The sequence below is a fragment of the Cucurbita maxima genome, unplaced genomic scaffold (genome assembly GCF_002738345.1).
Source record: "Cucurbita maxima cultivar Rimu unplaced genomic scaffold, Cmax_1.0 Cma_Scf00070, whole genome shotgun sequence".
In the NCBI taxonomy this organism is placed as follows: Eukaryota; Viridiplantae; Streptophyta; class Magnoliopsida; order Cucurbitales; family Cucurbitaceae; genus Cucurbita; species Cucurbita maxima.
In genome coordinates this window covers 480225-494377 of record NW_019272086.1, presented here as the reverse complement: position 1 = coordinate 494377, position 14153 = coordinate 480225, and the positions used below count along the sequence as shown (strand labels likewise).

The 14153-nt window shown below is 38.5% G+C and overlaps 1 protein-coding gene across 2 annotated transcripts; it reads left to right on the top strand.

Annotated features, from left to right (window-relative positions):
- The first annotated feature begins 4879 nt into the window (after nt 1-4879).
- On the top strand, nt 4880-13485 carry LOC111472385 (DDT domain-containing protein DDB_G0282237). Of its 2 annotated transcripts, none has more exons than XM_023118076.1 (11): nt 4880-5004; nt 5790-5945; nt 6084-6256; nt 10323-10747; nt 10829-10904; nt 11046-11383; nt 11505-11950; nt 12041-12188; nt 12278-12439; nt 12540-12628; nt 12919-13485. In XM_023118076.1, exons 2-11 carry the CDS (start codon nt 5833-5835, stop codon nt 13067-13069), a joined length of 2121 nt encoding a protein of 706 aa, XP_022973844.1. In that variant the 5' UTR covers nt 4880-5004; nt 5790-5832; the 3' UTR covers nt 13070-13485. The 2 variants fall into 2 exon arrangements, with proteins under 2 accessions (XP_022973844.1, XP_022973843.1); XM_023118075.1 differs by having other exon boundaries at nt 11043-11383.
- Nucleotides 13486-14153: the final 668 nt, after the last annotated feature.

Genomic DNA, 14153 nt, shown 5'->3' with positions numbered 1-14153 from the left:
CTTTCATGTATGCGACGCAGCCAAACACTCGGAGATGACGTACTACTGGCTTCTTGTTGTACCAGGCCTCATGTGGCGTCTTCCCGTCGAGGCTTCACATTGGCGACCGATTGAGGAGGTAGACGGCAGTCATTACCGCCTCTCCCCAGAACCTCACGGGCATCCCGACCGTCATCAGTAATGACCTTGCTGTCTCGACGATTGCTTGATTTTGGCGTTCCACCACCCCGTTCTACTGGGGGAGTAGGGCGCCGTTAGGTGCCGCTGCATACCGAGCTCATCGCAGTACTTACCGAAGCTCACCGAGGTGAATTCTCTACCTCGGTCCATGCGTAGCACCCACATCTTCTTCCCGCATTTCGCCTCCGCTCGTGCTTGAATGCGCTTAATTTCCTCTACTGCCTCACTTTTCGCTTGCAGAAGAATTAACCACATGAAGCAGCTTTTGTCAACGACCAGCAGGAGGAAGAGGGTATTGCCGCCTGGGGTCACTGGCTTGATGGGCGCACAGATATCGCCGTGCACGAGCTCCAATAGCTCACCGACACGGTAGGATGTCTGAGATGGAAAGGGGGTGCGCCTCTGTTTGTCGATGAGGCACTCATCGCACAGCTTGTTCACACCTTTGATTGTCAACAAACCATGCACCATCTCCAAGATACCTCTTCGATCCTGGCCGAGAGGCTGACTAGTTGCTCTATCTCCAACTCTAGAATGTAAAGGCGGTTTGCCGTGCACCGAACTTGCGTGAGCAGCCGTCGTCGATCATCATGGATCCTAAGTAGCCCGCGCTCGATGGAAATGTGGCAGCCAGCCTCATCGAGTTGACCCAGGCTCACAATGTTAGCATTAAGCCTCGGGATGAAGTAGACGTCGGTCAGCTTGTGGTGCTTGCCTCCCTTGCCAAAAAACAAGGATGGTGTCACGCCCTTCGATCTCTCGATGATGGAGTCTTCGTCGAATTTCACCGACCCGCGAATCCCCGAGTCAAGCTGGAGAACGCAGACTTGGCCCTGGTCATATGGTTTGTTACTCCCGTGTCGAGGACCCATCGCCGGTGCTTTTGTTGCTCGCCTCTTTCACCGATTTGAGCAAACACTCGCTCCTCCTTCAGTTGAATTGGCTCCCCAGCCGGTGTCTTTGTTATGCACAGTTGGAGCTCTTCCTCGGGTTTGACGCTCACCAGAGCAATTATGCCGTCGTCGATTACCTCCGTGGATTTGGGAAGCTCTTCCTCGAGTTCGACACTCACCGAAGCAGTTATTCCATCGTCGATTACCTCCGTGGATTTGGAATCGGAATTAGGGACGTCAGGTAGGACTGGATGCAGTCACCATGAAAAGAGTCGGCTCGTCCTCCTCGGTGGAGCCCACATGGGCCTTCTCCACCATCTCCTTATTTCTGAGCTTTTGCTCCAGCAACTCTTGCTCAGGTGACCTCTCTTTCCACAGTACGAGCACTGGATTGGCCCGTCATTAGTCGGCTCCTTCTTTTGATCCGCCTCTTTCCCACACATTTTTCTTCCTGCCGACAGCTGAAGCGGTATTTTTCTTCCGCTACTCGACGTTACGTAGTCTTCCGGTCACCTCTTCCACCATTAAGTCATTCACGTCAATCAATGTCTTGATTGAAATCGCGACTTGCTCAAGGTGATCGGGGGGACGACCTGCAACATCTTCCTCACGATTTCTGTCTCGTTGATGCTACTGACGAGAGTGGTGATGCTGTTGGCGAGCCCCGTGATCTTCATTGAAAAATCATCGATGGATTCGCCGTGTCCTTAAAGCGGATCTCCAAGAGCTCCCCCTTCTGCAGCTTCACGGTGCACTCGTGATCTGCATTGAAAAATCATCGATGGATTCGTCGTGTCCTTAAAGCGGATCTCCAAGAGCTCCCCCTTTTGCAGCTTCACGGTGCATTTGGTGGAGACAACATCTTTAGGGACACAGACGGTAAATATGGCAGAGCAAACGCCAGCTCTCAATCGACCCTCCTTCCTCTCTGGGCTCGACAACGTGCCATAGCCATAACCCACTCGTCATAGTTGGACCTTATGTAAAAACATCGAGGTACAAACACAGTGGCAGTATTCATGGCAGAGATAGAGCACGGGATGGACACCACACGACGTGTGTATTTTTGCGCCTTGCATTTTCTTCTACTCGAACTTGATACCTGTGTGTTGTTAGGTCAACGCTATAACCACTTAAGCTATTCAACTTGACTATTAATAAAATTGGCTCTTTCGCAATGATATACCACCGATGGCTTCAATCTGGCTCTGATACCACTTGTTGACTCTGGCAATTGTGAGGAAAATGTCGACGAAAAACAAACTGCCGAAAGAAAATTTCTTCTAAGAAAAAATAGCAGAAAGTAAAAGGAGAGAGGGAGAGATTTACTGAAGACTTTGGTTTGATTTCTCATTCAGTCGGATATTTAAATAACAAATTATCCTAAAATAGAAAAGTAAATGGCAACTTAACTAACGATTCACTCTAAGGGTACTTCCTACTTACCTCAATTGTGTTCGTTTAGCGTAAAAATAGTTACCTAATAAAAATGGTTAACTAAAAACAGGGATCACATTCAGTCGATAGGATTTATCTAACCGTCCGGGTGAGAAATGAGAAAACAAAAACGAGTTTTCTTCACAAAGACTACTAGAGAATTGAAGAAAGTGCAGTTGGAAATGATCCATACAAACGTTTGGGGACCATCTCTAGTTTTATCACTTGGGGAATCAAAGTTTTACGTCATATTCATCGATGAATTCAATAGGAAGGTGTGGATTTATTTCTTGAAACACAAGTCAGATGTGTATGCCACCTTCAACTGAAAAGCTGAAGTTGAAAATCAGACCAGCTTGAAGATCAAATGCCTAAGGTCTAGCAATGTAGGAGAGTAAGACAAGTTAGAATTCAAATTATGTTGTGCAGTTGAGGAAATTCGATTAATGAAGACAGTTCCTAGTAAACCAATACAAAATAATGTTGGTGAAAGAATGAACAGAACATTGAATGAGTGGGCAAAGAGTATAAGAATTCATTATGACTTCCAAAGACATTTTAGGCCAATGCTGTAAATAAAGCAGTACACTTGATCAATAGAGGACCGTCAATACCCTTTGAGTTCAAGTTGTCAAAAGAAGTATGGACAGGAAAAGAACTAAGTATTCTCACTTGATCGTTTCCTTAACATAGTATGTATCCACGAGCTTTTCTCTTGGTACTAGGAAGTCCGAACATGGTCTCTTGTGCTATTTGAGCATCTAGGGTTCCTCAACTTTTCGAGCATGTTTCTGTTCTAAGTCTTACCCCATTGGAGTCTATAAAGGTCCTACACACTTTCTTTTTTTTGACCTTGACAGCTTGCTGTGGTGAATGACTGGTGACCTAAGTTGTGGCAGAACCTTATAAAATTTTGATGAGACAATATGGTTATTTCTAGTTTGAACATGATCGAAGGATATGATCCCCATGTCCCGGCCAACTATTAGGCTATCCGACGTAAAATTAAAAATACCTATCAAATTTTAAAAATAGCATTAATGTTCTTAACCTTTATAAAAAGAAATTCAATTTTTTTTTATCGTCAATAATATGGACGGAAACTATCTATCTATACCTCGTCAATCATCTCCAAGTTTTCCTTTAAAGTTTAAAGTATTAATGTTACTTTTGAAACTTTATCGAATTTTTTTTAAATGGGATACTAACCGTTCATACCTCAGTAAAGTTTTTTAAAAAGCGTAAAGTATTAACAAAACTTTTAAAAACTCCCATAGTTTTGAAATAAAGAATATTAATATTCCAAAATTAAAATTTTAAAGATAAACTATACACGTCAACGTCGTTCTTGGAATCATTTAGTCACGGTATAAAAATGGGATGGAGTACAAAATAGCTCTAAACTTTCAAAAATTTTAATAATACCCTTCCACTTAAAAAGAATGGTTAATTTTAGATAAAAAAAAAAAAAACATTAGTATTTTATTTAAAAAATATATTTAAACTTTTCAAAGCATTTACTTTAATAAATTTTAAAAATAGTTTTACTGTCGAATGTGTTGGAGGAAAGTCCTAAATTGGCTAATTTAAAGAATGATAATGGATTTATAATCAAGAAATACTATCTCGATTGTATGAGGCATTTTGGAAAGCTAAGTCAAAGATATGAGAGCTTATGTTCAAATGGAACAATATTATACCATGGTAGAAAGTCGTGAACATTAACATGGTATCAGAGTCATGTCGATAGAATCCTCAAATGTTGAACAAAAGATTTAATATATTTAAATTTTCAAAAGTAATATTAAAAATTTTAGAGTTAATTTATAATATGACCCGAGATAAAAGAATTTTTTTATAAAGGTAAAATGTGTTAATGCTATTTTTAAAATTTATGAAAATTATTTAGATGTTGTTGGATGAAAGTCCCGCTAATTTAAGAATGATCATGAGTTTATAATCAAGGAATACTATCTTCATTAGTATAAAGCCTTTTGGGGGGATTATACCACTGTGGAGAGACGTGTTCGTCTAATATAGAGTATTTTTTTAATTTTTATAAAAAAAATAGAAGAATAATAATGGAGGGAAATGGCCCTTCCACTCTTAAACGTTAAAAACACATGAAAATCCGTACAGCAACGTAACGTAATGAGAGGGGAGCCTACTTGAGCCGATATCAAGAACCGGAGCCGGACCGAACCGAGCCGAGCCGAGAAAAGTAAACGCCAGTTTTTTGTTTTTTTTTTTTTCAGTTTCAAATAATGAATATATATATTATATATATAAAGGAAAAAAGAAAAAAGAAAAAAGAAAAAAATAAATAAAAAGAAGCAGAAAAAATGACAAAAAAAATACAAATGTGAGAACCGCCCTCTCCTCTCGCCTTCTCTATAAGCTCTTCTCTCTTTATTTCTCTACTCCGTCTGTCGCTCTTCTTCCAGGGCTCCAGTGGCATTCGCATTCCTCCGCCATTACTCCTCTCTGTACCACTGTAAGATTCTCCCCTTTTCCCTTCTTCTTCTTGCATTTTATCATACCATTCTTCCCTCCCAATGCTCCTTCTTCCCCCAACTACCTCACCGATTTCCTCCTCACTTTCACGTTTTCCAATTTCCATGCACTTCTCTCAATTTCATTCGCCTTCTCCCTTCATCGGATTCCGCCATCTACGCTCAATGCCCATTCTATTACCGCCTTACTCCTCCTCTGCTCCATATTTCATCATTCTCATTCTCTTCGTTTCTTTCTTTCTTGGTTTTCCCCCTTTCATGGCTCCAATTCATGTGCTCTAGGGTTTCTGTTTGCCCTTACCTGTTTTGTCTTCACCGCCTGCTTCTTCTTACTTTTAGATGAACTGGGTCATACCTGGTTTTCCTAATGTTTGATTACTCAATTGCATCTACTTCTTTATGACTACTTCCTGGGTTTCTTTAACGTTAATTTCCCAAACAATTTTGGGAAATTGTTTTCTATCTTAACGTTAATTTCTTGGGTTTCTTAACTTTTATGTGCATTATCCATGTTTAAGTTGTTTTGTTCTTGTCATTTTTCCTTATGCTTGATTGGTTGGACGAGAGGAAGACAGAAGGACGTTCAAATTTTTAGTTTAAACTGCATATTTCTTTTGTTGTTAATGGAAAATTTTGATTCTATTTGACAGGTAAAGGTCCAATTAGGTTCTTGATTTTCTCTGTTATTTGTGGATTTTTACGATTTGGGGAAGATCTAACGTCCATAACTAAGATTAATCGGTTATTAAACCTGTATGTCTTACAGGTAGATAACTCGTGATACATAATTTAGTGGCCAAGTAATAGTTATGCCCCTGTTGAAAAGAAAGCCGTTTCCCTTGGCTGATTCGCCCAAAGATTTGGAGAACCATGAGCTTGTATATCAAGTTCGGTTCACTAAGGAGGTATTCCGCGATTACAGGTATCCTATTATCCATTCTGCTCATTATCTATTGTTGTTGTTGGTTATAATGTGGAATTTAGGAATGTTAATTTTCTAAAATCTGTTTCGTTTTGGGATAACGAAATTTTTGTTTTTTTATTCCTTAATATGCATCAGTGAGTATCTGAGTAGGATAAATTTATACCGTCGAAGAGTTTGGATGTGTAAGTTCACTGGAAAAAGTAATTTGACATACGAGGAGGCTCTAGTGTCTGAAAAATGTGCTGCAGAGAAGGTTCAGCAGTTCCCAAAAGATCTTATCGTCCCTGCTCTACAGATTATCCAATACAGTGAGAACTAACTTGCTTTACTCAAGAATTGTATTTGTGCATGTGTTTATTTTGTTTAGCTTGATGATAGGATGGTTAAATATTTGCAAATTGAGAACATAGACCTATTGCCTTGAAATTAGCCTTTATGAGTTCTTTTATGTTTCAGGATTCAAGAGTAGGCAATAATACGCAAGTTTTTACTTTTTTCACTTTTACTTTCTTTTCTTCAACCTCAATCTCTATTTAGAAGTTTATAAGCTGAATTGAAAGAAAATTAGTATCATTCGTGTTATCATATCCTCAGCTATATCTAATGCATGATTTGTAACACAGATACGGGCTTCTGTTTTAAACCTTAACTAAATAAGCATGAATTGTTATTAGAATCAATGTGCTCTTGTTCTTCTTCCTCTTTGCTTGTTCTCTTGTTCTTGAATTCTTGCTCCATCCAATTCATCAATTAGACTTCAGCGTTTAACCTGGTACAGGTCTCTCCCATATCTTTCTCCTTTTTTCTAGTTTCTTGTACTTTCCTTTGTTCCCCACTTCTACTTTTTTCACTTTAATTTTCTCGCCAAAGGCAGACCTATAAAAAGGGCTCGAGAAACCCTAACAATAGCTTCCATTGTTACCCATTATTCATTGCCACATCATTTAGAAGGACGAAACCAATTGGCAGTATAGTATTTGTAGGGTGTTCCCCCATACTATTGTGCTTGGTCGTGAGCACTTCAGTAGTCACCAGTTCAAGCAAAAAGCATAGGTGTTGTGGGAACGTGCAGTCAATTGCCTTTTGTGGAGGATGTTTCTAGATTTTTTGGTATTCTTATAGAGACGGGGGTATTTGAGATACCATTTAATTCCAGGGTTCTCTATGGAGCTTTTTCTATGAATACTTAGAGATTATGATTGTTGTTTGGTTAGTGTCAATTGGAAGAATTTTTTGTATCACCTTGATCTTTTTGGGTAGAATGTAGATGTGACTTTTTCATCATCCTTTTTCTTCTTCTCTCTATCAGGATCATTTCATTGCAAATTGAATGTCATTGGCCATAGAACTTCCATTTATTTTGATCCCATCTTTAGCCAACACCAAATTCCTGTAGTGTTTCCTCTCCATGAATTGTTATCCTAATCATATGCTCACCTCTGGAGTCTGGTCCTAAAATCTCTCAATGCCCCATCGAACATAAATCATGTCCTATCATCTTTCTTTTGAATATGTATTGACATATTTTTCTCTTATTGTACTTATTTTCTTTAAATGATGCCTCAGACAGGTTGTTGGTGATAATATAGGTTGCAACTTAAGCTGTTTGATGAATCCGACACCCTCTTATCATTTTTTTTTTTTTTTTTAATGATATCTAACAAAAAGATCGTTGACTTTCTTTCTATTGGCACAAAAATGGAAAACAAAAGAGGGGAATTTTTTTCAACTTTTGGAAAAATGTTTCAAAGCAATTGTGAATACCTTGGAGGAACATTTGAAGTAAAAATGTGTTGGCATTATTATTCAGTGTATAAGTCAAACATGAAACATGGGTAAACTATTAGTGTCATTAGAGGTTTACTCTTTTTAGTGGTGAACTGTTCCATTGGTTGAGTTCTTGATTCCAGGTTTTGCTGTGTGGAGGCTTCATTTTCGGTATTAAACACCACCAGACATGGGAACACTCTGAACATGTTGAAAGAAGTGTCTTCTTTTTTCACTTTATTTTTAAATTTCAAATAATAGACATTTCTCATAGAAAAGAAAATAAAAGAAACGTGGAAAAAGGATATAAATCCATTGCCTATTGTGTTAGATTCTTTGCTTCTACATGGTGTAATCTCACTACACCCTTTGAGCTAGTTCACATTTCTGCCATTTGGGAGCTTTCTTTAACCCTTTTGGTGGGATGAGGATATTTCATCATCCAATTTGTTTGCTTCTCTTTGGTACTAAATTTTCATGTTGCTCACAAAAAAACCAAAAAAATAATAATAGCCCAAGCCCACTGCTAGCAGATATTGTCCGCTTTGGCCTGTTACATATCGCCGTCATCCTCACAATTTTAAAATGCCTCTTTTAGAGTTACACAACGAAACCGGTACTCATCCATATATTATTCTCTTTGGACTTTCCCTTATGAGCTTTCCCATTACGCATCTACTAGGGAGAGGTTTCCACACCCTTATGAGGAATGTTTCATTCCCCTCCCCTACCGATGTGGGATCTCACAATCCACCTCCCTTCGGAGCCCAGTGCTAGTAGATATTATCTGCATAGGCCCAAGCTCACCGCTAGAAGATATTGTTCGATTTGGCCACTATGTATCGTCGTTAGCCTAATGATTTTAAAATGTGTCTTTCAGAGTTACGCAACAGAACTGGTACTCATCCAGATACTGTTCTCTTTGGGCTTTCCCTTCCAGGCTTCCCCTCAAGGTTTTTGGGCTTTCCCTTCCAGGCTTTCCCTTCCAGGCTTTCCCATTACGTATCTTTTAGGGAGAGGTTTTCATACCCTTATAAGGAATGTTTCGTTCCCCTCTCCAACCGATGTGAGATCTCACAAAGAGACTACAATTAAAAGTTCTGTTAGTTATGATTAAGATTAATGGAGTTATCTATTAAATTGGAGACGTGGGGATTTGTCAAAAAAGGGGGAGAGATGATGTGGGGTGGAGGAGGAGATGGTCGTGTAGTGAGCTCTTGTCAGAGTAGGTATAAATAGAAGAACCACATAACTCCACCTTCTCTTTTCGCCTAGTGTCAGTGTAGGACATGTGTCCATGTGTTGGAGACGGACATACTCCAATATGCACACAACAAGTATTCAATACATGAAAGAAGTGTCTGATTATTTTATTATTTTTATTTTCCCAACATGTTGGCTACTCATTCAAGACATGCTAAGGATATGTTAGGGACACATCTAGGACACATTTAAAAGATAAATTTAAATAGTAGACCATTCTCTAGATTAAAAATTCTTATGCCCATTAGGAGTCAAGGTAATAAAAAAGCTTACTTTAAAAAGAAACCTAAACTGAATTTTGTACAAAGAAAAGCACTTGTTTGATTCAAATTTCAAGTTTATTTTGTAAACTTTATTAGGTAATAGATAGGTGGTGTTGTTTATCTCTCATCTTTTATGTCAGCGTAGGGTGTCTATCTCTGTGTTTCTTTGGTATAAAGTATAAGGTACCTATGGATAGGATGGACTGTAATGTGATGATAAGGAGGACATGGGAAGTACAGGTTCTAAAGTGATATTTCCTCGTTTACTAAAGCCTTTGATTACTTGAATCCGATGTTTTAAAATGCTATTCAGAATTAAGCCTTGAAGCTTGCTTCAAGGCAAGACTCTTAACTTCTTAGTGTCAAGACTTACAGCTTCTTTGAACCGTAAGAGGTTCATGCCTTTCATAGAAGAGGCTTAAGCCCTTGTGAAGCCGTACCGAGGCTTAAAGTTTCTACGTCTCGTCTAATGTTTATAAAAATAATATTAACTTGCCTCATTCTCAAAAAATAAAGGTTGAGTTGTGACAACTTGAACTATTACTGTTTTTACTATTGCAACTTCAAAAGCGTTGAAGATTATTATTTTTAGTATAAATCAATCCTACTAATAGTGATAGTAGTGATTTTAAAATATCCTTTTAGAATTTTTATTTAAGTGGCAATTGACGGGAGGTGATTTCTTTTATATTTTCATATGACTATTGCATGTTTAGCGATACTTAATCATCCTAATTTAGGATTTATAAAATGCTTTTAGTTAAATTCATGACTTGTGCCTCATACTACCTCGAAGTGCCGCCTCTTCAAGAGGAAAAGTCCGAAGGCCACCTTTAGCCTTTTAAAACATTGTTTGATCCCAAGTTAGAATTGTGGAACAAATTGTTTGATCCCAATACTGTTATTGGTTAATAACCAGGAGCTTGGTTTTAGGAAATTTAGGTTATGCTGATTGGTGATTGATTATCTGCTGATTAGTTTCAAGTTGTTAGGGCGTTTTGATTCAGTATCTGATTTGATATAATGCTTTTTTTTTGTTTGCTATGAATGATGGAATCTTACTCTGCTACTTCATTTGCAGGCATGTTGTCTCTGAAAGATCTTGCAGACACAATTGCCGTGAAGTTACAGGAGTTTCTGTTTGTTGGTACAGAATTGTATGGAAGGAGGGAAGATCAGATTTATCCATGCAAAATTGTCAAAGTGCTTGAGAATGATGCTGAGGAATTACAATATGAGGTAGTTTGGCTTGACAAAAATAAGAAAGTAACAGAAACGGCATTATTGAATGTAGAGGATTTAGTACAGAAAAAGCCTCCTTTGAGCAGAAGGTTTTTGAAGTCGTTCATTCGGGAATCTACATATCGCAGTGCTCCTTGGGTACTTCATGACAAACTAGCACAAAATCATGGAATTTCAACTGATCTTCCCCAAGAATTAAGAAGCAAAGCCTTTTTCCGTGATGGGCTTTTAGTTTGCAATAAAAAGAGAAAAACTAACGACATGGTAATTTTTGAAGTTTGAATTTGAGGTTTTTAAAGTTTATGGTATTCTCCTGTTGCTATTTCTCATATTTTTCGTCTACAGGAAACAAGTAATCCTGGAAAATGTAAAAGGAGGGACAGGGCGAATGGCTCAACCGCAGAAAATGGTGCAAAGAAAGGTCTGTTTTCTACTTAAATCTCAAGTCTTAGCAAGAAAAGTCCTTACGATTTGTCTTTTATTCTTACTCTCTTCCAACGGTTTTGTCGCTTTCCGTGTTACAAATTTTGAATTCACCATTTTTGCTCTTCTGAATCAGCAGAAGGTCTTGATGAAGATATCAAATATCCAATTGATGATCTCTTAGTGCAGCCTGGTGCGGATGATCCAGTTTTCTCAGAACGACCTTCTCCTTCGAGGGAATTCAAAGTTCCAATGAACTGCGTCGGAGATCTTTTGATGGTTTGGGATGTTTGCTCGTCTTTCAGTCGACTTTTGAACTTGTGGCCATTTTCTCTTGATGATTTTGAGCGTGCTATCTATCACAAAGAAAGTAATGTACCTCTCCTTGTGGAAGCACATTCAGCATATTTCCGTTTGCTTTTAAAAGATAATGGAGAGTATTCCTCACTTGTTGAAGGAAAAAAGCGGAAGATGAAGGTCAGTTCATCACATTGTCTATTTATTTTTCTTTTTTTGAACTTTTTATTTTTTTCGCCGAGAAAAAAGAACTGACATACATTTTTTTTATTTGCAACTTTTCTTTTTTTAAAAAAACCAGATTACATTAGTTAACTGGACAGAGTACCTCTGTGACTTCCTAGAAATGATTGGGAATCCTAAATTATGTGCCAACACTGCAACTATTAAACGAGGTCACTATGGCCTTTTGGATACTTACGTCAAACTGGGAATCTTATGCGAGCTGGTTAATCATTCCCTGGAATCAAATATATTCAGGGAAAAGTTAGATGAAATTATTGAACAGAGGCAGGCACTTGGAGCTACCAGAAGAGGGGAAGCCTTGGAAGAAGGCCGAAAGAGAAGAGAAGAGAAAGAACGCTTGAAATCCGAGCCTATGTCCAATGGACATGTAAATGGGCATCTTACAGATCCCGAAAAGAGCGAAATATCCAAATCTGATCCTGGAAGACGGAGTAAAGATTCATCAAAAAATAGGAATGGAGTGGTTATATCAACTCAAAATGGTCTTTCCCCTGTAAAAAGGTTCGACTTTCTCCATCTGTTTCATGTTAAAATGACGTGATATTCAAGTACTCGACCGTTCTATTTCTTATTTTATTTTACCGTTTTTAGCGAGGATGATCATCCTATTGCTTATTTGAAGAAAATGGCCAAGAAGCGGAATAGTGATGTAACAGTTTCTACTTCTACAAATTCACCAAAGAAGGAAGCAAAGGATCATAGGATGGAAGTTCTTGATAAGAATACCATAAAAGAGAGGGTTCGTTTCATTGGTGTGGGAATTTATGTTTTTGATTATGTGCATGTTAATACAAGCTCCCTAAACATGTGTTCTTATTGTGAAAACAGAGGGAATATTACGAGCGGGAGTTGGAGAAACGCTCGATAAAAACGAATCCCTTGGGTAAAGACAGAAATCATAACAGGTATTGGTGGTTCCGTCGTGATGGAAGGATTTTTGTAGAGAGCTCAGACTCCAAGGAGTGGGGATATTACAGTAGCATAGAAGAGGTATCAGAGCTTTGTACCGTAACTCATTCTTCTAATACTAGGGGCTTACCTATGACTGCTTCATTTGATGTTCTGTTCTCCACTCGACTTTTCGATGCAGCTTGATGCATTTATGGGCTCACTGAATTGCAAGGGGGAGAGAGAGAGAGAACTCGGCAAGCATCTCGAAAAATCTTATAGAAGAATTTGGTAAGTTAGCCATTAATAGCCTGAGACTTATGATACATTTCCCCCTTACATATCATCATGGTGTGCTTGAGATGGGCGAGCATATGTGCAATCTGACGAGATGTATTTTGTTATTGTGGTGTGCTTGCTTGTAAGTCTTGTGTCCATATGAACGGAGAACTCAGTCGGACAAAGCATTACAATCCACTTGGTTCTCTCGTAAATCACTAAAGTTAGAATACATGACTGATGTTACTTCGATCTGATACCTCTTGATTTAAAGTTTCATATTTTCAAATTTGTATTGGCAGCGTTGAACTCAACAAGAGATCGAAGGATATAACTAACCAAATTGCAGCGGAGGAGGCGGTGCTACGACGATCCACACGCGTTCGTGCTCCTCCTAGGGAAAATCCGGCTACTGCGTATCTTAGATATGTTAACAGGTGGAAGGAGGATTGATTGATTGATCCAAAGCTAGTTGAGATATTTTTATGTTTTGTTTCTCCTCAACTTGACATGGTTGGTGGAGATGTGTGTGTGATATAGCGATGGTAACTGAAAGAGAGTGAGGGTGAGAAGTGGGGGAGAAGTGGGGGAGCAGTGGGAAGAGAAGGGATGGGGCAATTTTTTTTCTTCAGCTCATTCCATTAAAAGCTTCACCGTATGATTAATTTTTTTTTCTTCTTTTTTTTTTTTTTGTAAAGGATCGCCTTAGGCATTCTTTATTTGTAGCATCAAACAGCTAACAAATTACTATAACAGCCAAACATCTGAGTTACTGAAAGGGCTGGTGGGTGCCCCCAGGATTGTTCATGGTTTAGACTTGTATATGATAAGATATTTAAGGATATTAGATAAAATAGAACGATTTATTACACATTTTTCAAACATTTTGATAAATGACAATTTAAATTTACATTTTGATAAATGACCAAATGACAAGAACGTGAGGTGAAACTTGCTCGTCTCTTCATAAATAAAATTTTATTTTTGTTCCCACGATCTTCTCGTAAACTCTTTTTAGACGTAAATGTAGTTGATGAGATAATAGGTGGGTCACACGTTTCACTGTGTAGAGATGTAAGGTGTAGGTGAAGATGATATCCTAGATATGTGTGGGGGTACTTGACAGGCACTCTAGAACTTATCCACGCTCATCAAAACTCGGATTGGTCTTCTATTCATTTGACTAGAGATGTGGACAACGAGAGGGCACCTTCACAACCTTCTCCCTTCTGTCCCTATGTTGTAGTAAGGTAGGGCGATTTGTTTAAATAGCTCAATTGGTCCTTAATCCAGTGCTTATGATGTGTTACGGAACCTCCACCATGTCAAGAGACCAAACAAGACATAGCTAGCAACGTAGGAGCCGACTCAGCATCTAACTCATAAAAGATAAGAATGTTGTATATTGCATTGAAATGGCACAAAATACCTTTTATACAAGGTAAGAATGTTTGATCCTTGATAAAAGGTAAGAAGGTTGTATAAGCTACGATGGCTCCTGTTTTAGTATAAATACACTATTTATATATCTCTTAGG

Bases quoted from the DNA above. Each gene is read 5' to 3' on its own strand.
- LOC111472385 (XM_023118075.1), top strand. From the start codon at position 5,833: ATGCCCCTGTTGAAAAGAAAGCCGTTTCCCTTGGCTGATTCGCCCAAA. The intron at 11,951-12,040 runs GTTCGACTTTCT...TACCGTTTTTAG, and splicing joins GGTCTTTCCCCTGTAAAAAG to CGAGGATGATCATCCTATTG. The intron at 12,629-12,918 runs GTAAGTTAGCCA...TTGTATTGGCAG, and splicing joins AAATCTTATAGAAGAATTTG to CGTTGAACTCAACAAGAGAT.